Source organism: Eschscholzia californica, unplaced genomic scaffold (assembly GCF_041429995.1).
Source record: "Eschscholzia californica isolate CP2 unplaced genomic scaffold, dmEscCali1.0.p SCAF_3, whole genome shotgun sequence".
NCBI lineage: Eukaryota > Viridiplantae > Streptophyta > Magnoliopsida > Ranunculales > Papaveraceae > Eschscholzia > Eschscholzia californica.
The window spans coordinates 10,890,792-10,913,621 of record NW_028238420.1 but is presented as its reverse complement, the minus strand read 5'-3'; the positions used below and the strand labels follow the sequence as shown (position 1 = coordinate 10,913,621).

Here is a 22,830-nt window from a genome sequence, read left to right as displayed (position 1 = left end):
AACTTGTGATAATCAACCACTTCAGATTCAAACTATTTCAGTTCTACCAATTCATATTCAGCCACATAGAACAACACACAACCTTGGGTTTGTAAGAAACTCAAAACCGAAAACATATAGGGAGGTTTTACAAGCAATACCCAAACTTGTTAAAGGCAAGCTTGCAAAAGCAATTCTTCAAATGATAAAAAGTAATGTATGCAAAGGAGGCAATGCCTCAAATAATGTTCAACCTAACAGCACAATTGACGCCGTTAGGTTGTCGTATGACCGCGACCATAACAAAAAAAACTTTCTTCTTCTTCTTCTATCTCTGGCGAAGGGTAAACAATCGCAGGTCCTAATCTCCGACCAACGACTTTAATTTTTTTCTACTCCTTTTTCTTCTCTGTCCTTCCTCCTTTCATTTTCTTCTCTCTCTCTGCTCTTTCTCTAGTCTCTCTCTATAACATCTCGGCAAAGGGTTATAAAGAGAGAGAGAGAGAGGGAGAGAGAGAGAGAAAGAGAAAAGTAGAGAGAGAAGGAAGGCGGAGGAGGAAGAAGAAAAAAGTGAAAAAAAGTCGCCGACCGGAGATCACGGGTCAGAGATCACCGACAGACGACTGTTTGTCGGAAGACAAAGAGAAAAAAAGGTGGGTGATAGACACCCTCAAATTAGGCATTATCTTTAAGTATGGTCAAGTTCTTTTGACCAGGTCATAAGTGGACGTTGCATTTAACAAGTTCGGGCATCGTCTATAAAAACTGCTGGACCATCCTACTCTACTACTTCCCCACCCTATAAAAACTTCACCATCCTCTTTTTCTCTCTCTAGAAAATTTAAAACTGTAAACAGTCAACACCACACATCTAAAAACCACTTCCTCGATTTGGAAACCAGGGTAGTATACAGTAGTAGTGGTAATAGTTCTGACTTGAAGTCGCCATTTTTCATGACTGAATTCACATTCATGGCTATTTCCTAGGGTTTCATCCACCTCATCACACCCTTAAGATATGGCTTTCAAAGCAAGATTTTTCTCTTCAAAGAAATCAGATTCATCATCAAAATCAGACGGATCAAACAGTCCCAAAACAATAATAGGTCCAGATTCCCCTAGTAGATCGGATAAGAAAAAGGTCAAATCTGATAAAGAAGATGTTCAGATCGGAAGAAAATCCCTAATCAAAGAACAAAATCAATCAAAGAAGAAAGAGATCAAAGGTAAAGAAGTTCCAGTAACAGTTCCGAAATTTCGTAGTAAAGTGCCGCAAGATGTGAAAGAAGGAGCTTCTTCCTCAGGAGCTTATCCCATTCTTGCATCTTCACTTGGATTGAATCGGATAAAGACGAGATCAGGACCACTTCCTCAGGAAAGTTTCTTTGGGTTCCGTGGTGATAAGGGTTCCACATTAGGTGCTAGTAATCTTTCTAGGGCAGCTGGTGATGGTTGTTCTTCTTCATCTTCTTCTTCTGGAAAGAATAATGGAAAGAAGAAGGAGGGGGAGAAGATCAATTTGAATAAGATGATTAAGCAGGAGAATGATTCTTCCAAGAATCGGTTGGATAATGTGAGTAATTCCGACAGTATGTCCACTGGGAGTGGGCAGAGTAGAGATCAGAGCCCTAATGTTCAGGTTCGGACTAGCCTCAACAACAGTGATCCACCTGCTGAAATGGGTATGATCAATTATTGCTATTTGATTCTTTCTTCTTCATAGAGAGATTTTTCGTTGATTTAACTGTGATTAATGTACCTAAAAATGCCATTTGATTACGCCTTGTCAATGCATCATTGTATTTTGAAATGCCAATGTATGTTGAGAGAGAATTGTTGCACATAATTTGAACGACAAATGGATAATTTTGATTTCGGGGTAGTCAAAACCTTCCTCTTCCCTGCTTGAGTTATCGTCTTACTAAAGTCCTCATCTACCTAGTTAAGTGCCACAAGGGAACCACATTCATCATCCTATATGTCGGTTGTCCATCTCTGCCTGACATGATTGAAAGAGTACACGAGGCCCATAGTTGATATCCAACTTAACACCCCTATCGTTGTTGATGGTTTAGAAACCCCTCTTCTTATAGTACTGTACAATATAAGATTAGAAATTACTTCCTTTTATCTTAAAAATCAATATGGAGAATCCCCATCTATATAATAATGGAGGAGGGTATCTTTCCCCCTCCTCCCAAGGGTTAGGATTAATCCTCACATGTTTATCTCCTATGGTTGAGATCTAAATTTTCAAATTTGGGTCGTCTAGATTTAATTGCTTTTCATCCTAGGGTTGAGATAATAACATATAGAATTTTTGAAAGATGCCATTCATACTTGCATATGAACCAACCGATGACACCTTGTACATTGTGGATCAAAAGCTCCGTCTAAATCATTCTATGACTACAGGGAAATTTAATCCTTCATGGGGCCATTCTGGATGCTTACGATCAGATGTTTGTACTCCAGAGGTACATGTAATTAAGGTTTCTTTGTTTGGCATTTATAGTGTATATGGGTTATGTAGCCGTTGATTCTGTTTCTATTTAATGATAATGATAATTGGGCATCGCTTTCAGCCTTCATTCGATTGTGAAACACCAAAGGAATCTGAATCTCCTCGTTTTAAAGCACTCCTTCGGGTTACAAGTGCTCCTAGGAAGAGGTCACCTGCTGATATTAAAAGTTTCTCCCATGAGTTGAACTCGAAAGGTGTTCGACCATATCCATTTTGGAAGCCTAAAGGCTTAAATAACTTGGAGGTAATTACTTTTCTTAGATTCTGCGGAGAAGGAAGCATTTCTTCTTTTCACTCTCTTAGATTGCAAAGGCTAATCAACACATGTAACTTGAAGCTACTTCTGTATTACTGTGTGTGCTTTCAGTTTTTAAACCCCCCTCATGATTTACCAATCTGTTTTGTATATATAGGAAGTATTGGTTGTAATCCGTGCAAAGTTTGATAAGGCAAAGGAGGAAGTTGATTCTGATCTGGCTGTATTTGCGGGAGATTTGGTTGGAGTATTGGAAAAAAATGCAGATGCTCATCCAGAATGGCAAGAAACAATTGAAGATTTGTTAATTTTGGCACGACAATGTGCTGTTATGTCACCTGGGGAGTTTTGGCTTCAGTGTGAAGTCATAGTTCAGGATTTGGATGATAGGCGTCAGGAGCTTCCTATGGGTATACTGAAGCAGCTTCATACCCGTATGCTTTTCATTCTCACAAGATGCACAAGGTTGTTGCAGTTCCACAAGGAGAGTGGCATGGCAGTGGATGCACACGTTGGGCTTCGACGATCTGGAGTCATGCATTCTGCTGATAGACGATCATCAGGCCCATTAAGAAATGAGAAAAATTCCGGCGTTCCGAAGACAGTGAAAACAACGCTCCAGAAGAAATTTTATAGTCAGGAACAGAGTGGATTTGGTTGGAAAAGAGACATCTTGCAGCCTGCAGATGTACTTTCGCCTCCTGATGCCGAAAGTACAAAACAACTCGATTCACCAGCTAGCATGGATAAAATGGCTTCTTGGAAGAAGCTTCCCTCTCCAGCAGAAAAAAGCCCGAAAGAAGCTATACCAGTAATTAATGCACAGTATGCCGGCAAGGTGGATGGATTAGAGACAGTAAGTGGGACAGGAAATTCTGATGAAGATTTGATTTCCATTAAACCTTCTGAACTCCCTCCTTCCAGTGAACATAGGAATTCTTCTGTTCCGTCGAAGCATCAGCACAGATCCTCTTGGGGTTATTGGGATCAATCAGTTCATTCTGACGATAATTCGATAATTTGTCGCATATGTGAAGAAGAAGTACCAACTGCTCTTGTGGAGGAACATTCAAAAATTTGTGCAATTGCAGATAGATGCGATCATAAAGGTTTAAGTGTTAATGAGCGTCTAATTAGGATTGCAGATACACTTGAGAAGATGATGGAATCCTTTTCACAGAAGGATTTACAGAATACAGTAGGAAGTCCTGATATTGCAAAAATTTCAAATTCAAATGTTACTGAAGAATCTGATGTATTATCTCCAAAAATGAGTGATTGGTCTAGAAGGGGCTCAGAAGACATGCTTGATTGTCTTCCTGAGACTGATAATTCTCTTTTAATGGATGACCTAAAGGGTCTGCCATCCATGTCATGTAAAACTCGTTTTGGTCTGAAATCTGATCAAGTAATGACAACGTCATCAGCTGGTAGCATGACTCCTCGGTCTCCACTGTTGACACCAAGGATTGACCCCATAGATTTGTTATTGCCAGGAAAAGGGGCATATTCTGAACATGAAGACATTCCCCAGGTACTTGCGATCTTTGTGACACTTGTGCAGATGATTATTTTGTTCTTAGTCGATAAAATTAATGAAAGCCATGGAGCCCTATAAATAGGAAATATGAAAGAAAAAAAGAAGAAAAATAGAAAGCTATAGAAGCAGCTTTAACTTAAGCGACCTGCTAAAGATTACAATGATTGGTAGGACCCCAGTTTCTTATATGAACTGCATTATACTGACTGAAGGTAATTGTTTCATCTATCTTACTAACCGAGGTGGCAATTATCAACATATTCTTCTTCTTGCTTGGAAATGGTTTGCAACATAAAGAACAGAAAAATACTGTATTCTATATGGGGCTTTCTGGTGACACATGTCAGATAATTACCCTTGAGCAATCAAGTGGTTACAAACTTGCAAGTAACAGAAATCAACGACAAATTCCCCTATAGTACTGGCCTAATCTCACCGTGCTAAAATGTAATGGAAGATCTACCTTTTCACCTCCTAATCATTGCCATATAAATCAAATTACTAATCAACGACAAATTCGACTTTATGACTCCCCTAGTCGACCTTAGTCGATCGACTAAGCGCGCTGAGGCGACACCTGGGGAAACCAGGGGAACAGTATCTGAAGCGAGTCGAGGGCTTCAGATACCTTGCGCCTTGGTCACTTCAGGCGCGCTTAAGCGCGCCTTTGACAACATAGATCCTACCCTCCACTTCCATTACTTATAATAACCAAGGCTAAGATGTTTGAAGTGATCCACAAACTACACATCTTCCTAAAATAGTATCATCAATTCTGATTGAAAATATTGCTGGCTTTATTAATGATGTAAACGAGTCACCTCTGCCTCTAATTCTGAGATTTGGGTATGCCTGAATACCAGATCAACTCATTCTCTCCATCTCCATTACTTCATATGTAGCTAGACTAAGTTGTTGGATGATCTTCTGGCTATAGTAGTGACCATTGGGAGCCGTGTTTGTTATTGATGTACATTTCTCAGTTTGTTATAAAAATTTTTCTCTGTGCATATATAACTTTAGGTCATTCCTTCTTAATTGCCATTTTGTGCAAATTGAAGAGATCCTATTAGTTTATTAACTCTGATATCTTCGTTCTTTCCATGAATAAACTCATCTGTGTAAAATCACTAACAATTTCCTAGATATTTCTGGTCAATGCAGATGAATGAACTTGTCGACATTGCTCGATGTGTAGCCAATACACCACTTAATGACGATCGTTCAATGTCATATTTGGTTACTTGTCTTGAAGACTTGCGGGTTGTAGTGGACCGTAGGAAGCAAGATGCATATACTGTAGAGACATTTGGAACGCGCATAGAGAAATTGATCAAGTGAGTCCATAATTCATATTTATAGATGTTGCTTACTGTTGTAGTTGTGTTTTTGGGCTTTAGGGGTAATTATTCCTTTTCAATCATTTTTTTTTTCACTTAAAGCTAAATTAAACATGGTATTTATTTTCCAAAAAGCATAAAATGTTGCGGTGTCCCTACCACTTATTTGGTCATGAGTATCTTTTCGTTTTGATTTAACTCACTTCGCCACTTCTCCAGTCCATAATCATGCATATTCATACCTTCGTGAATTTCCATTCCGCAGGGAGAAGTACTTGCAACTCTGTGAGCTTGTTGACAATGAAAAGGTTGATATTACAAGTATCACATTTGATGAAGATGGTGTACAAGAGGATGATGTGCTACGCAGCTTAAGAACAAGCCCCGTCCACCCTTCGAAGGACCGCACTTCTATAGATGATTTTGAGATTATAAAGCCGATCAGTCGTGGGGCTTTTGGTCGGGTTTTCTTGGCCAAGAAGAGAACAACAGGGGATCTTTTTGCTATAAAGGTACTATCATATGCAAATACTGTTTTGCTGACTATTTATTACTTGTCTCAAAAACATTTTGATTTTGTATGGTTGTGGCCATTGGTTTCTCTTTCTCTCCGCAACTTTTCCCATCGTTCTCAGTTACATAAATAAAACAATAGGTTTGAAGGATTAGCTGATAGACATTAAGGAGTTCGATGCTTTCCGAGTTTGTAGCTGTGTATAAATCACGTCTTATCTATTATTTAAGCTGCTGAAAAATCGTTTCTTGTCGAATTCAAGAATTATGTAAAGATGGAAGAGAACTTGTTTAGTTTATGGAGGACCTTAAGTTGTGACTTATAGCACTTCAGGTAAACCAGTTATTGGATCGAACTTGTTTAGTGCACGTATACGTGTACTGATGTCCATGTATAATGTGTGCGAGCTTAAAAATCTTCGTATGGAGAAATGACAATCTATAAATATATTTTCTCCTTAGCTATTTGGTTCTTTATCTGTGCTTACAGCTATTTTACTTTTAAATAAACCATTATGCACAAATAAAATTAAACTGGAGATGTTGTATGGACCTAACATGATTTTTGTACAAGTACATACAAGATGTAAATATAAAAATCTCACATTATATCCAATGAAGTAACTGTAGTGTCTGACTTTCGTTTTGACATCGCAAAAAAGTTATAAAGGTGGAGTTGATTTTAAAAGTTCAAATTAAACTGGAGATGTTTTTAGATATTATTAGTTTTTAAATTTTTGTGATTTTTTTTCCAAAATAGAGCAATCTTTCCAAAAGAAGCTACGCCCTCGAGCAACTACAAAGATCAAAAGTAAGGTGGAGTTGATTTTAACTACATGAAGGTCGAAGACTTGAGTTAGATTTGTTTGGCTACCTTTGAGTGAATGCTATTTAGCTATTAAAATTTGTAAAGTTTGAGTTTGACTGAGGACATTTTCAAGCAGTCAACCTAAGGAAGGATTATGTGACCCACACCTTTAGGAACACTCCCCTAATGTAGGTCCACCGTCCACCTAGTAACAAATGAAAAGGGTTTCTAATTTTGTAAAATAATCTTATAAATAATTTTTGCAACTGAAGGTGATTAAAACAGATATATCGTTTTTGAACATCAACGAAATTGTTCACTCTTCATCCTGCTATCTTAATTAACATTTGATCAACTGAAGGTGATTAAAGCATTGACAGGAATAACAATTCACAGCTCCACACCATAAATGGATATAGGGTGTTTTCACTAGATAATATTCAGTTGCCACAGTTGTATTTCATAATTCACAGTGACTTTAGTATATCAATTTAGTTATCAAAACTTTTAATTATATCTATTTTATTGTTTTATGTGATGTACATACATCACAATCCTACAGGTTCTTAAAAAGGCTGACATGATTCGTAAGAACGCGGTGGAGAGCATTTTGGCGGAGCGTGATATCTTGATTTCAGTTCGCAATCCTTTTGTGGTAGGTCTCTTTATTCTTTACTGATAAGATTTTATAATGCGGTAAGCTTGTCTGCTGAGAGAATGGAATTTTTTTTAATGTGAGGCATGTTTGAGTTGTATCAGGTTCGCTTCTTCTACTCATTTACATGTAGTGAGAACCTATATCTTGTGATGGAGTACTTGAATGGTGGGGATTTGTACTCTTTGTTGCGAAATTTAGGCTGCTTGGATGAAGATGTTGCTCGTGTATATATCGCAGAAGTTGTAAGCTGAAGTTTGTATTAAGTTTATTTAATTTATACTTCAGCAAGATTCAAAAGAATAGTTAAATAAGGTAGAAGATCCTTAAACTGCATTATCTTGCAGGTGCTTGCACTGGAATATTTACATTCCCTGTGTGTGGTTCATCGTGATTTGAAGCCTGATAATTTATTGATTGCACATGATGGTCATATCAAGGTCAGTGTACTGCCAGATTTTGCTTTAAATAGAATGCAAAGACCCCTGTCTCGGATATTTGCTTGTTTTATGATAAAAGCATGTTTTATATGCAATTAACTGGTTCTTGGGAATTGGAATATTACAAGTGATACAGTTTTTATGATTTCTTCATGTATGGTTCATGATGATCTCCTTTGCACAAAAAATGTGTTATACCATTATTCTAAAGAATGGAGCTGGTAGATAGTTTAAGCTTAACTCGTCTATGAGGTTAATGAGTCTAAAAGGATTATATATGCACTCCAAAGTCACCCTCTCTGTTCTATGCACTATTATTTGTGGAGCAGCAAACTCATAGCTTTGACCAATCTTAATAACCATTTCTCCGTTTATTCTAAATTTTAAACTATTAAATGTTTACTCTAAAGCTCAAACTATGAACTGTCTATTATGGAGCTCAAACAATTGTCCGTGAAGACAATAATTTTCTGGTCCCCAGTATTTAACACAAAACAAAATAAATTTTGAAAAATTCTAATCTGTACTTCAAGTCTGGGCATGGACATTGAGACAAAATTTTTGTTATTTCAAATACTACATTCTACCTTGAATTTTCAATCGGAAGCAAATGGCATTGCTACCTATGCGACTATGTCTAACTTCGCAGTTAGGGTTCCCTTCCTAATATTGATACATCTCGTGTTACGCTGACTTCGCTTTCGTGAAAGTAAAAGGTTTCTGCATTTCCTGTCTTCTTTCTTATTTTAGTTGTATATGCTTTTATATTCATGTTGCCATTATCTTTAAACTGTCAACTTTTACTGGTGGAATGTCAATGCCTTGTCTTGGTTTCTATTTCCATTGGGTTTTTTGTAATGTAGGAATCGCGGTCCTATTTAAGTTGTATGTATCTCCTAAAGGATTTGGCTTCTTTCTCAACAGTTAACAGACTTCGGGCTTTCAAAGGTTGGTCTCATCAACAGCACTGATGATTTATCTGGTCCAGCAGTTAGTGGGACATCAATACTTGGAGAAGATGAGCCTCAAGTACCTGAGTCTGAGCCAATTCACCATCCCGAAAGAAGGCAGAAACGTTCTGCTGTGGGTACTCCTGATTATTTGGCACCAGAGATACTGTTAGGAACAGGACATGGTATGTGATAGCATGTTTTTTATTTTACTTTCAGTTTTAATTTTATGGATTTGTGTCACATAGCATATTATACTTCACATTTATTAGTAGGTTATTAGGGGTTTACGCATTTTTTTTCTATGAGCTTACGAACCTTGAATCTGAATTTGCAATTGTTTTGTTCTCCAGGCACAACTGCGGATTGGTGGTCTGTTGGTGTTATTCTGTTTGAATTGATCGTTGGGATTCCACCCTTCAATGCAGAGCACCCTCAGGTATTGTAAACTGTTTGGGCTCCTCCCATATTCTTTTGTTATGCACTCTTGGCTGTTTTAAATTATTCATTAATACTCTATTAGAGTTCCATAATATGTTCTGTTGGAAACATATTATGGAATGGCAAACCATTGGAGATGCTCTTGTGGTGAAATGGAAAACCATTAGAGATGCTCTTATGGTACATGGGTTCTTATTTGCATTTTCTCGCCGTCGGCCACCCAAAAGGCATAACATAACCAACATGTATGAAAATGTCGATTTGTAATCCTGTTTGCGAGGTTTCTTTAACAACGTGAAACTGCGTTGTCAGTCGGGAATGGATAATAAAATCTCCTATTAGATCCAGACACAGCATTGAAGAGTTTCTATTTTCTTGTCTCTCTTTGTTTTATTTCTTACCTTTTCCGTTTCTCATGATTTTCATAGTTTTTGTTAGGAGAGTTTTAAGAGATCAAAACTTGCTATTTTCTGTTATCTGATGCCCAAAATGTCCTAACTTTAGTAAATATATGCGATAGGAAGATTCACTAGTTTAATTATGCTTTCAATTACTTTAGAGGGAGTTCTCTACATAAAGATCTCCTACTACGAATTTTAGTTCAAGTTTCAAAAATAAGTATATTTTTGCCTAAGTTTATTTGAAGAGTTATGAGTTTTTGTAATGAATTTAAAGAACTCCAACTGTGTTTTACTTCATTTTAATGGTCGTAAACTTCGGTTGAAGCTTTTACCAATGTGTTTACATTAGACCAAGTGCAATGCACATGAGAGTTTCAGCTTGGATCAGATACGCATGCTGGTTAAAGCGCTCATCACTCAGTGCACTTGATTTGATCTACATTGGTGTTTGGATCTTATATTTCTCTCTTCAGTAAGGTTTAACTTTCGTATATAAATAGAAGATAACAATGATTGCCAAAGTTTTGTAATAACTAAAATTTCTGTCGACGTTGCAGAATGTTTTTTGTTTGATTGACTTATTCGTGGAAAGTAATGTCCAGTTTAGTTTTTCAATGAGTTGGAGCCATCATTTATCTTGTGGCATAATTGCATAAATCCCACCTTGAGTTGCAACCTATGTTTGTTTAACTAGCTTAGATGATGCCTGCTCTGATGTGGTCCCAATACCAGGGGTACAAACCATCACCTAGAACCGGTATCTTCCCCAACTTCAACACCTCTTGTGGTCCATTTTGAAATTTTGTCTCAAAAAGCTCTGTGAGGAAAGTGAGAGGTCCTAGACCTGTGTACTTTGTTTTGGACGGTGTACAATGCAATGCGGTGGGACTTTCTGTTTGATCCATAATCCTTAACACGTTCTTGGAGAGTTTGCACACGTGTTTACTTTTTATGCTAGTAAACGGTGGAGGTTACTGATACTTCTTTCCGAATTTTTTGCAGATAATTTTTGACAATATTCTCAACCGTAATATACCTTGGCCCAGGGTACCAGAAGAAATGAGCTTTGAAGCTCAAGATTTAATTGACGGGTAAGAATAATTTTCTGTTTGTATTTAATTTGGATGCTCTTCATGCTTTTATTTGTGGCTCCATGTCTATGCTTAACATTCTTCATTTTAACTAATGCCTTTCTTCCATTTTCTCTTTTGAAGATTATTGACGGAGGATCCTGACCAGAGACTTGGGGCCAATGGAGCATCAGAGGTATATCCTTCGTTGCTAACTTAAATTAGACATCACGATCCTGAAATATATCTATACTATTCGAATAGCATCTGACATAATACGAAAATACCTTATGATACAGGTGAAGCAACATGCATTCTTCAAAGACATCAACTGGGACACACTTGCTAGACAGAAGGTTACAGACACTACGTAGTCTTTTTCCATTTCAAAAAGACGTCAAAGTTTTTCTGTTGTGCTCTGTTACAGTCCTGTAAGTGCAACATTTGCTTCTAGAACGTAACTAAAATTTCCTTGCCTTTTCAGGCAGCATTTGTTCCAGCCTCAGATAGCGCCCTCGACACAAGCTACTTCACAAGCCGCTTCTCCTGGAGTACCTCAGATGAACGTGTTTATGCCGCAAGTGAATTTGACGATTCTAGTGACAGCGGCAGCGTAAGCGGGAACAGCAGTTGCAGTAATCGCCAAGATGAAGTGGTAGTCAACGTCAAATAATTTTCATTAAATCTGCTTCGTCTATATTAAACCCACCTGGTCATATTCTCCTGAATTTGCTCACTTTTTGGTGTCTTTGTACAGGGAGATGAATGTGGAGGTCTTGCTGAGTTCGATTCCAGTTCGCCGGTCAACTACTCATTTAGTAATTTCTCATTTAAGGTATGTGTACTAAAGTATCTGCAATTTCCTAACTATCATTTAAGGGACGTAGGTGCGGCCAAATTGTATAAACTAGTCATGCATATTTAGGATAGTTTGCTGTGTTATGATGCCACCACATGACTTCTGTTAAGTTCGCTACGTTATTTAATTCTTTTAGTAATTTTGTGGGATCACTAAAATTAATTCATATTGTTTTGTCAAACCGTAACAAGGGCCGTAAATAGGGCAAAAATTCCTGATGTGTCCATGTAGTTAGCATAATCAACCATTTTCGACTGAATAGAATTAAGTCATTGGCCTCTATGTCTAGGCATTGCATATGCGATAACATAGTGTCTGTCCAAGATTATTCAACTAAAATTACTTCTGGTGAACTTTCTACTATGGAGTATGGACATCAAAACTTGATTCATATGTCAAGATTTTTGACCTATTTGTATCCATAAAATCTCATGCAACGGTGTAACTTTTGTAGAATTTGATATAATTGATGCTTTTCTGTGGGATTATTCTTCACTATAAGAGATCGTTATTGACGATCATTAACGTTTAAAATACCTCTGTAGTTATAAGCGAATTATAGTATAACAATTTATGTATATGCGTACTTAATGATTATTATGCCCTACAAGATTTGGCAATTTACAGAGGGCACCAAAAAAAGGGGCACGATCATAGGAAGGGATGCATCCCGAGGTCAGGGGTGGCCATGGGCACCCCTGGTTTATAGAATGGCTAACCCTGCCTGAAACAGGATACTAATAATCCCAGCATGTCACCACTGCACCCGAGGAAACAAATGAATATAAGATGTTAAAACCGAAAACCTTCGCAAATCTGCTTTTCGGCATTCACTTTGAACTTTTTTATCTGTAATCTTTGCCCTTGTTTGGACGTTTCTCGAAATAAATTTTCTCACTGGTTATCTCTCTTCTCATGTACAGAATCTCTCTCAACTTGCATCCATCAACTACGATCTGCTGACTAAGGGTTTTAAAGATGAACCACCAACAAACAAAAATGCATGATATTAGCTTCTCTTCCTCGTGGTCATCGTAATAAATACAGGGACCCTGCTTTGTTCACCGATGTGTACATCCTGTAAATGTTAGAAATTTATTTTACATTTTTTTGTTGATTGAATAGATTACATGGTTCTTTATTTTCAGAATTGGTATTGATAAGTTTTTGTTGATCTTTGTATATTTGCAGAGATAGAGGCTGCCCAAACTTCAAACCCTGGGATGTCATGTTACTTCCTTGGATTGAAGATTGCTGCATTTGTGGGGGCTAAGGTTTGAGTTTAGTCCATCTTGTTTTTGTTTTATGAACCTTCAAATGTACATTTCATGAACACAAACCCTAGAGAGGGGTTTTAGAGTTCTGAATTTTAGAAAATAGAAACATCAAGTGGTTTCACCACCGGAGGAGTAATACTGTCATGGATGAGGTTACATTATTAGTGAAAGATCCGGAACTTAAAATCCTTTTTATTTTGTCACTCGGAAAACATACATGCCTTCCTTTTTTGGTCTCACCAGGTCCCGGATTGCTCAAGTGAGATAGACCTATGGGTCAGTGACTCGGTGTTTGTCTATAGTTACTCTACAGTCGCCATGGTAAGCTTTTCACCACTTAGTTATTGAAGGAAAAACTGAAGAAGAATGTATTGTAAAGAGGGAGAGAAGATTAGAAGAGGTTTGGAGAAATAAGTTAGGGAAGTAAAATCAAAACATTACTAAAAATGCATGTTTCTAGCTTATGATAAGTAAGGTGAGCAAGTCTTGACCAAACTAACCAAATTAAACCAAACAATCAATTGTTAGCTGAACCAAACCGAGTCAAAATACCTTAGTTTGCTTTCCCATATGTATATGATTTTGTTAGCTCCTACTAGAATGAGATCCATGAGCTCCAATTGTACCTCTTCTACTTAGGACACACGAACATGACAATTTATATTCACGGGAGATTAGCTAGAACACGAAGAGACTTTCTTCTTCTCCTTGAAAGATGGATATTAAGAAATGACACTAACTCTCTTTACAACTAGAATGGGAATTAGGTTTTATAGATTTAGTTTAGTTTTTCTTTGATTGAGGAACCAAGAAAAAACTCTGCTTTTGAGATCCCATAGACTAGACTCGGCTGGATGGGGCGGTGGAAACCACCTCTTTCCCTAAGGAGGCTGCCCTTAGAGCTGTCTTGTTGCGCCCCAACTTACCTTGCCGAGAGCTGGCCTTGGTTGAGAGGCCTAACATTGGTCGAGGCCCTTTGCCCTTGGTACTTAGGTGATGTAGACGCAACGGAAATTGAAAAAACGATTAAAACATGATTAAATAACTAATAAAATAAAAGGAAATATGATAAACTTGACTAATGTTCTTTGAAAGGTGAATAACAATGACAGACTTGATTTCCATTTTTAGGGACTTAGACACTTCTAAACAGTTGCAAACTAGGACTCCAAAATAAATAAAACACTCAAACTTAAAAACTCTTAAACCTAGACCTAATAGGAAATATAGGAAATACTCAAACATAGAAACCACTAAACCTAGACCTATTGGACTCGGCCATGTGGCCCTTTACTTCTCTCGGCCATGAGGTCTATCGGCTTGGCCGAATGCCCTGTATAATTTGCATCAGTCTCCCCCTTCTCTCAAGAGGTTCGTCTCGAACCGTTTTTGAAGGAAGTTTAGTTCTTCAGAGCCTTCTTCAAGGGACAACAACGTAACCAATTTCTTATTCCAAAGAAATTCATAAGTATTAACATGCCCGCAGTAAGTAGCATCCACAACTGACTGAATCCACGCAGTTTTATACGAATGCAGTTTAGGTGTAGGGGGGATTCCCAAGTAATCGACAAGTTCGGCAGAAATCAGATTTTCCACGCATCCATTGTCAATAACAATAGTAAATACCTTCTACATTAGAGTCCCCCTTGTAGCAAATAAATTTTTCCTCTCAGAGAGTTCCTTCGTGTAAGGAGTGAACAAAATCTTTCGTGTAACCAACATAACACGATCACCATTATCAGGGTTGGTGACTACCTACTCAACATTAGCCTCTCTGAATCCTCATTGACTTTCCCTCGAGACGGACAAACATTGGAATAATGTCATGTTTCATAGCAACGATAACACTTTACCAGGGGAGGTCTTTGTGAGGATTATCGACCGTGGGTTTAAAGGCCTCCTTCGATGATTTGGTGGTGTCAGATTCCTCACGTGGGGGCCTTATAGCTTGACTATGTGTAGAAGGCCCACGATAAATAATTATGAAATCGGATTCAAATGATCACCCATATACAAATTAGTTGCCTGAATCTGGGCTCCAATGAAAAGCAATTTTCTATTTTCAATAATTTTATCTAAACAATTCCATGATCTTCCTTTAGGGTTTAGTTGATCGGTGGGATATGAAACCAATGAAAGTACGAATTGATGCAAAAGGATTTTATGATTTGAAACAAGGATTTCTTCTGATGGAATTAGATATGAATCAAATATTGATAGTAGTTGGATTCACCACCTCTTTTAAGAATTGAGGCTCTAATATTACTTGATGTAGACGTAGCGGAACTTGAAAAGAAGATTAAAACTTGATTGAATAACTAATTAAATAAAGGGAAATACGATAAACTTGATTATTGTTCTCTGAAAGGTGAATAACATTGATAGGCTTGACTTCCTTTTATAGGAACTTAGACACTTCGAGATAGACTCAAACTAGGACTCTTAAATAATAAAACACTCAAACTTAGAAATTCCTAAACCTAAACCTATAAGAAAATACTCAAACATAGAAACTCAAACATAGAAACTCCTAAACCTAGACTTAATAGGAATACTCAAACATAGAAACTCCTAAACCTCGACCTTTGGACTCGGTCTTGCGACCCTTTACTTCTCTCGGCCATGAGGCCCCTGGGCTTGGCCGAATGACCCTGTATAAGTTGCATCACTGGGTCAGGTCAATACCTGACCTAGTGCGTACCATGTCCCGTACCATGTTGGTCTCGACCACTTTGGCCTAGACTCGCACTGTTTCCTCTTTTCTAGTTGCAGTTGTTGATCAGGTCCGATGTTCTTTTGTGTACAATCCATTGTAGGATCTAAGTTTAACATTTGACTCAACGATCGTAGTAGGTTCTAGCTAAACATTACGATCCCTAACACGTCTGAACTTGATGATCTTCATCTATCAATGTGTCTGACCTATTTGATCGTATTCATCGTGATCAAAGAACATCTCCTTCAGGTTGATCTCATTGCAGACGCATAAGGTATCTTAATCATACGCCTATGCTCATCAAGTTTGATTGGACACAAAATTTTACTAAGTGATATGTATTGTTTCTGGCAAGCGTCATAATTTTTTTTTGTTAAGGATGGATATATTAAACAACTAAGAATTCAGAGTATCATTACAATACATAGACAAAAGAAAATACGGAATACAAGTCCACCCTTTAGATCTTTCCTTCCTGCGAGCCTATTTGGCTAATTTATCCGCCTGAGTACTCGATGTTCTCTTGATGTGACTGAATTTCACCTCCTGAAGCTCACGCTTTAAGTTTCTTATTCTACGGATATGCACCAAAGATTGCCATTGCACTTGATGACGGTGGTTATTCAGATATTTTATCAGGTTGATATTGTCGCTTTCAAATAATTAACTGCATGTGATTATTATCTTTCGCCCAAATAAGACTGTTGAGAATAGCTAAGAGTCTCACTCTCCTCACTGTTTATTGCTCTAGCAACTTTCACATTAGCAAAGACAAATTTGGATTGAGAATCATGAACAATAAAACTAGTACCTATTATCTGTTCCACATTGACAAAAAATGCATCAACATTAATTTTAATGAAAGGATGGAGAGGAGGTTGCCACTTGGCTATTGTCGCAGGGGTGGGTTTTACCTGAGCATTACTTACCTTTGGAAAAATTTCAATGAGACCTAGAATGGTATTAACATTGCATAAGGTTAGCTGAAAACTGTGATCACACCTGGTTTTCCATATATGTCATAAAATTGTGACGAAATGAATATTATCTGCGGTACAACTAATTTGATCTGGGTTTTGCCAAGACAGAATCCATTCAGAGAGAGAAGGAATATTGGTCGAAATGATGTTAAAGTAAAACCATATGTTTTTAGATAAGGGGCAATACAAAAGAGCATGTTCAATAGATTCTATGTCAAAACAGTTAGGACAATTAAAAATATTACCAATATACTTACCTATGCGTTGTCGAACTGGTAGCGCTCTAGTGCAAATTTTCCATATGAAAAGCTGAATGCGAGGAATGGTGGGTATGGACCAAATAAAATTCCAGTTTACTTCCTCAGGAGGAGTTGACTGGGTGACGGAGCTCAGGTGCTGATACATGGATTTGATAGAATGGTTTCCCGATTGTGTTAGATTCCATTTCATTTTATCTGTACCTTCGGATTGAATGGGGATAGCTTTAATAAGGTTACTAATGTTATCAGGGAAGGAATGACTAAGAATGTTGTCGTCCCATCTGTTATCATTTATCAGTTCAGAAACTTTAGTAAGCGCTGAATTGTTTGTATTCTGAAGATGATGGTTTACACCTAGGATCCAAATATCTTTCCATATATTAATTTTTTCTCCCGAGTGAACCTCCAATGTGATGTGATTTTCAATAAGATCATAGTGTTTTCTGATTACCTTCCAGTTCAATGAATGATGGGATTTGGCTGGACCCGGAGATTCAGTCTGAGAAAAATATTTTGCTTTAAGAAACTTTACCCATAAGTAATTGGGGTCAGACTTAAGTCTCCAGCTAGCTTGCTTAGGAGGGCCTCATTGTCAAGGTGAGGGTAATGAATACCTAACCCTCCTAGCTTTTTCGGAAAGCAGATGTATGACCAGGCTTAGGTACAAATGCCTTTGCCATTTTGCCCACCAGAAGAACTTGTGCAAAGTCGCTATGCGTTTGCTTATGCCTTTGGGAATGGCAAAACATTGCATCTGATGACATTATAAATTTTCTCAAATTGAGAAAGAGGATCTAGAATTTGAATACAACTTCGGACTTCTACAAAACGATCATGAAAGACCTAGAACAAATTTCGTACTTGAAATGGCGTTGATGTATCCAAGAGTTGCCTTCCTATCACTCACCATTTTTCATAAATAAGTACTTAATTTTTACTCGACTGCAAATTTTACAAATTATTTATGGCCAAGAATTTAAATTATACCTCTAGGATGATCTTGTGGGTCGGATAATCGCAATTTTAATCTTTCTCCGGATTGGATGTTAAACTCTCTATGTCCATTTAAATTATCAGATGGCACCGTTAAAATTAGGGTAATTTCGTTCTAGCTTCAATTTGTGACCAACCCACTGTTTTGGCCCCCATAAATGTACGACATCTCCCACCTCTAAGCCAGAAGGCAACATCACGCGAACTTTTTCTTTGCATTTTATTTGGGTCAAAACTCTCTACAAATTTTTAGTTTCAAATCGCTCGAACTTTTTTCGATCTTAAGCTCTCTAGATATTTTCTTAATTTGCAACAATTTACAATAATTTTACAAAGTAATTTTGCAACGTCTTTGCAAAAAATTTATAACAAATATTAAATTTTAATCAAACAAAAAATACGAATATATATATATTTTTAACAAAAAAAAATACAAATTTAGATATTTGACAAAAAAAAAGACTGTCTTTTTAACTTAGAAAAAAAATTAAAATTAGATCTCTAACTCAATTTCCATAAAGCTCAACAAAAAAAACTCAATTTCCATAAGAAAAACAGTCTTCAAAACTTACCTCATGAAAAAATAATAATACTGAAGAAAAAGAAAACCAACATGTATAGGGGGAACACTTCTCTCAAAATCAAATAACTACCTATTCCTCCCTAGAAAGAGAAAGAGACCTCGAGGGATTTCCTCTTTGTTTGTATATATTATTTTTTAGATCTATTATAATCATTTTGGACTATAACGGAGAGAAAGAGACGAGGGAGGTGGTATGGGTAGTGTATTCCTCGATGTTGATCGATCATCACTTTTTTTTTTTTTTTTTGTTTGAGCAGAAATAACTCCATTAATAAGATAAGGTTACAATCAAGTTTTCATAAGTTTACTCTTAGAAAAGAACAACATCATGATAAAAACTAAATAGTAACACTAGTTAACTATTGGGTACTGATACCGCAAACAACGATCCATCAGGGGGGTAAAGCTGAAGCTGCCAAGTCGTGTGCTCTCTTATTGCAAATACGAGGGCAATACTTCAAAGTAATAGGGTTATTTTGGGTAATCCAGCGCAAATCATTTATGACCGTAGATATTCTCCACGGGACCTCCATATCGACGGATGATATTAGTTCTAGGGCATACTTAGCATCGCCTTCCATTATAAATCTCTGGATCCCTAACTCAGCCGCTAGTTCCAGTCCCTCCTTAAATCCCATAATTTCACTATGAATAGCTGATTTAGGAGAAAAGCTTTTAGATCGAAACCCTAATAAGTTTCCTTCATCATCTCTAGCCAGAGCTGCACACGAAGCTTTATTCTGTTTATAAGCTCCATCAAAATTTATCTTCACCTCTCCTGGCGATGGAGGGCACCATTCTTCTTCCTGAAACGATAAATTAGTTTGAAAGAGTTGTGAGAGATTAGAAATGTACCTGAGATTATACTGTGTACACCACCAACAACTCCGTAAATCTATTCTTGTATTCTGGAAGTGAAAGTCATTGCGGACCTTCCACCATTCCCACATGAGTTGAGTTATCATATACCATAAATCATCATCATTTTCTTCATGCATAAGAATCTTCTTTAAATATGTGACCGGATCTGTGGAAATAACGTCTTGATCTATTTTCGCGGTTAAATTGATGAGTTTTTTATATGTTTTGCAGCTAGAAAACAAGTGATCTACTGTTTCTGTAGAGCCATCATCACAAAGCAAGCAAATTTGAGGTATATTCTGAACTATAGATCCTATTCTTCCTAGAGTCGGTAATCCTCTATGTATTAACTTCCATATGAAGACTTGAACTTGAGGTATCATTTGTTTTTTCTAACAAAATAATTTCCAAGGGAAATCATGTGCTGCATTTGATAAAATAGGGTTTGGTGATATTTCTTTATAGTATGATTTTGTAGTAAATTTTCCTGTAGGAGTTGGCTTCCAAATCAGTTTGTCCCTTTGAAAATGTTGTGGAATAGGTATGTTGCAGATAGCCTGGCTAGTATCTTCCGTAAAATATGTTGATATTAAATCTAAATTCCATCTCTTTTCATCCTGCATTATAAGATCAGAAACCCAAAAGATATGTGGAGGAAGATCTAAAAGCATAGTAGGCCTATGATTAATAATGTCCGGAATCCATGGATCAGTTCTAATTTTAACTGAAGTACCATCACCAATGATCCAAATAATGTTATCTCTCATTTTGGTGACAGTATGATTGATAGCTTTCCAAAATGAAGACTTAGTCTGAGTCTGGTTTGGATTCCAAATATCATCATTAGTAATGTATTTAGAGAATAATAATTTAGCCCAAATGGCATTGGGTTGGGTAATGATGTGGCGTTAAAATACCACATTGAGATCACTTAACTTGGATGAGTTAGTTCGTTTCGGGTTTTATTTCTAATAATTTATGTATTTTTTCTTGTTAGGAAGCTTATTTGGAGTTTGGCATTACATTCGGAATAAAACGAAGCAATTCGTCACATTTTCGTCTCATGTGGAAGAGACCGGAAGGAAAGAGCGTCAGGGGTATTTTGGTCATTTTGTGAAATTCAGAGGTTAGATGGAAAGTGGAGTCAATGGTGAGTTCGACGGCGAAAACGGAAGTCTGATCGGAATTCGTACGAAGACGTTATGAAATAAAGAAGCCAAGGAGCATTAGAGAAATCTATAGGCACCCCTTTGTTTTCTTAATGAGAAGCAACAGCCCAAACCCAAGTCCATGAGTCTAAAGAAGAAGGACCAAGTAAAAATTCTGTGAGCACCTCCTCTCTAAAGGGTCAAAGTCAACTAATCTAATGGAGGTGGTCAAGTCAAGAGTTTCAATTTTAGTGAAGGAGGAAATAAAAAGAAAAAAATCTGAATAGATGGGGGGATCTTCTCCATCATTCAAGAAATTAGGGTTTAGAAAAGCTAGAGAGAGAGAGGAGAAGGAGCCGCCGGCCAAGCTTGGCCGGCAAGGTTGCTACACAGGACAGCAGGGGAAGAAGAAGGCTACTCGGGATACCATAGGAGAAGCAGCTCGGGAAATCGAGTGTTCCATTGAAGCAGCTCGGGCAGTATTACCGGCACGGGCAGCAAAGACTCGCCGGATTTCATCAAAGTTCTGGCCGGAAAGAGAAGAGAGAGCAGCTTAGCCGGCAGCCGAGAGAGAGGGAGTTCGAGAACAGCTCGGTCTAGGGTTCCAAAGAACAGCAGCTCGGTCTTCAAGGACTAGCAACAGCTCGGGAATCATCTAGAGCAGCTCGGGACGGCTTTAGGTTGCCGGAATCTCATTTTCCCGAGCCGGAATCAACCTTGTTTTTCGCCGGAAATATCAGACTTTTCCGCAACAAATTGGAGTGATTCCGGCCAATTTCTTCATTTAAAATCTTAGGGTTTTTACTTGTTTCATCTTTGGCTTGCCTCCCATGTGATTTATTTGAGATTTGGTTGTTGAAATTCTAGAGAGAGAAAGCTTAAGTGAAGCTTTCATGGTGATTTCTTGAAAGGAAGAAGAAGCTCTGTTGCTAAGGGGAACTCTGGTTCTGCTGAGAGGACACCTATTATACATTGTTAAAGGGACCCCTGCATTCTGTTACAGGGAGATCGACAGCACTTAAACACATATATTTTCCGTCGATCTTAGTATCGCGCCTCATCGGAATAGGGAGATTCTCACCTTAACTCGTGTCTTTCTTTGTTTTCTTCCCGTTTATTATTTGTATTGCCATGTCTAGCTTGCTTTTGTAGTCGGATACTCGTGAAACACGTTTTGATGTGACAATAGAGTTTTATTGCTTTTAATGATAAAATCTTCCGGGTTTTTAGACCGTTCATGGACTAGAATTTGAGTTAAATCAAGAGTTCGTTGACCTATCCAAGTAAATGGGTGAAGTTAACTAACTTTTTATGCTTATAGATCATTAGTACTAGTCACTATCGATTTTGTGGATCGAAGTATCCCTCTCATTCCATTCTTGCTCGACCCTTTTTTTTTTCGAATCTTTCTCGTCTCTCCTTATATAATTTAGTTTACTTTTCGTTGTTTCTTATAAACCAATCAAAACCCCAATTATCATCTTTTCATTTTAGTCTGAGTTAGTGGTTGACACCTAGACCGGTGGGCTAGACTTTCTCGATATTCTTATTACCTTCCTATCTTCGTGGATCGATCCCGGTCTTACCGGATTATTACTTGACGCCCGTATACTTGCGGGTGGAGACCTATTTAGGTAACCTTTTAGGCCCCATCAGGTAATGAGTCTCCAAGTCATCTTAGCAATAAGAGACTCGTTAACATATTTAATAGATCTAATACCCAGACCACCCTTATGTTTAGGACTCGTAATAATGTCCCATCTAATGAAATGTAGTTTTCTGTTTTCTTGATCATGTCCCCACTAGAAGTCTCTTTCTATTCTCTCTAAGTTGTTTGAGACTTGAGTTGGTAGTACTTGATAACTGCATGGATAGGTACAGAAAGAAGCTAAAATTGATTTAATCAGAATGGTTCTACCTGCTTGACTAACCAATTTATTTTTCCAGCCAGATAAAGTATTTTTGAATTTTTCCACTAACCAGTTATGACTTTGGATACGATTACCTGGTTTCAGAATCAATGCTCCCAAGTATTTTGCCTCATTTGTCATTATCGGTGCATTGAGTTGCCTTGTAAACTACATTTTGATGTTTGATGGAACTCCTGTGCTAAAAAAGATGGATGATTTGGCGAAATTGACTTGTTGCCCTGAGAAGCTAGCATAATATTCCATGAGATGTAATATTGTATTTAAATTACTAAAAGTCGCCTCACCATACCATATTAGATCGTCGG

The 22,830-nt window shown here is 37.5% G+C and overlaps 1 protein-coding gene across 10 annotated transcripts; it reads left to right on the top strand.

Moving 5' to 3' along the window:
- The first annotated feature begins 708 nt into the window (after window positions 1-708).
- Window positions 709-21,826, top strand: LOC147548360 (putative serine/threonine protein kinase IREH1). 10 transcript variants are annotated; one of them, XM_086668326.1, is made up of 21 exons: window positions 709-1,661; window positions 2,395-2,456; window positions 2,565-2,747; window positions 2,917-4,293; window positions 5,464-5,636; window positions 5,905-6,151; window positions 7,523-7,615; window positions 7,720-7,860; window positions 7,963-8,055; window positions 8,980-9,190; window positions 9,359-9,444; window positions 10,850-10,938; window positions 11,062-11,113; window positions 11,217-11,273; window positions 11,402-11,572; window positions 11,675-11,752; window positions 12,700-12,862; window positions 12,968-13,050; window positions 13,297-13,374; window positions 19,678-19,738; window positions 20,444-21,826. In XM_086668326.1, the coding sequence occupies exons 1-17, from the start codon at window positions 998-1,000 to the stop codon at window positions 12,781-12,783; spliced, it is 3,861 nt and encodes a 1,286-aa protein (XP_086524452.1). In that variant the 5' UTR covers window positions 709-997; the 3' UTR covers window positions 12,784-12,862; window positions 12,968-13,050; window positions 13,297-13,374; window positions 19,678-19,738; window positions 20,444-21,826. The 10 variants fall into 10 exon arrangements, with proteins under 10 accessions (XP_086524452.1, XP_086524460.1, XP_086524458.1 ...); XM_086668334.1 differs by lacking the exon at window positions 20,444-21,826 and having other exon boundaries at window positions 12,700-12,856; window positions 19,678-19,908; XM_086668332.1 differs by lacking the exons at window positions 19,678-19,738; window positions 20,444-21,826 and adding an exon at window positions 17,115-17,456 and having other exon boundaries at window positions 12,700-12,856.
- Window positions 21,827-22,830: the final 1,004 nt, after the last annotated feature.

Excerpts from the sequence above, each read along its gene's own strand:
- LOC147548360 (XM_086668326.1), top strand. The coding sequence starts at position 998 with ATGGCTTTCAAAGCAAGATTTTTCTCTTCAAAGAAATCAGATTCATCA. Across the intron at positions 4,294-5,463 it reads AACATGAAGACATTCCCCAG|ATGAATGAACTTGTCGACAT; the intron begins GTACTTGCGATC and ends TGGTCAATGCAG. Across the intron at positions 9,445-10,849 it reads TCAATGCAGAGCACCCTCAG|ATAATTTTTGACAATATTCT; the intron begins GTATTGTAAACT and ends AATTTTTTGCAG.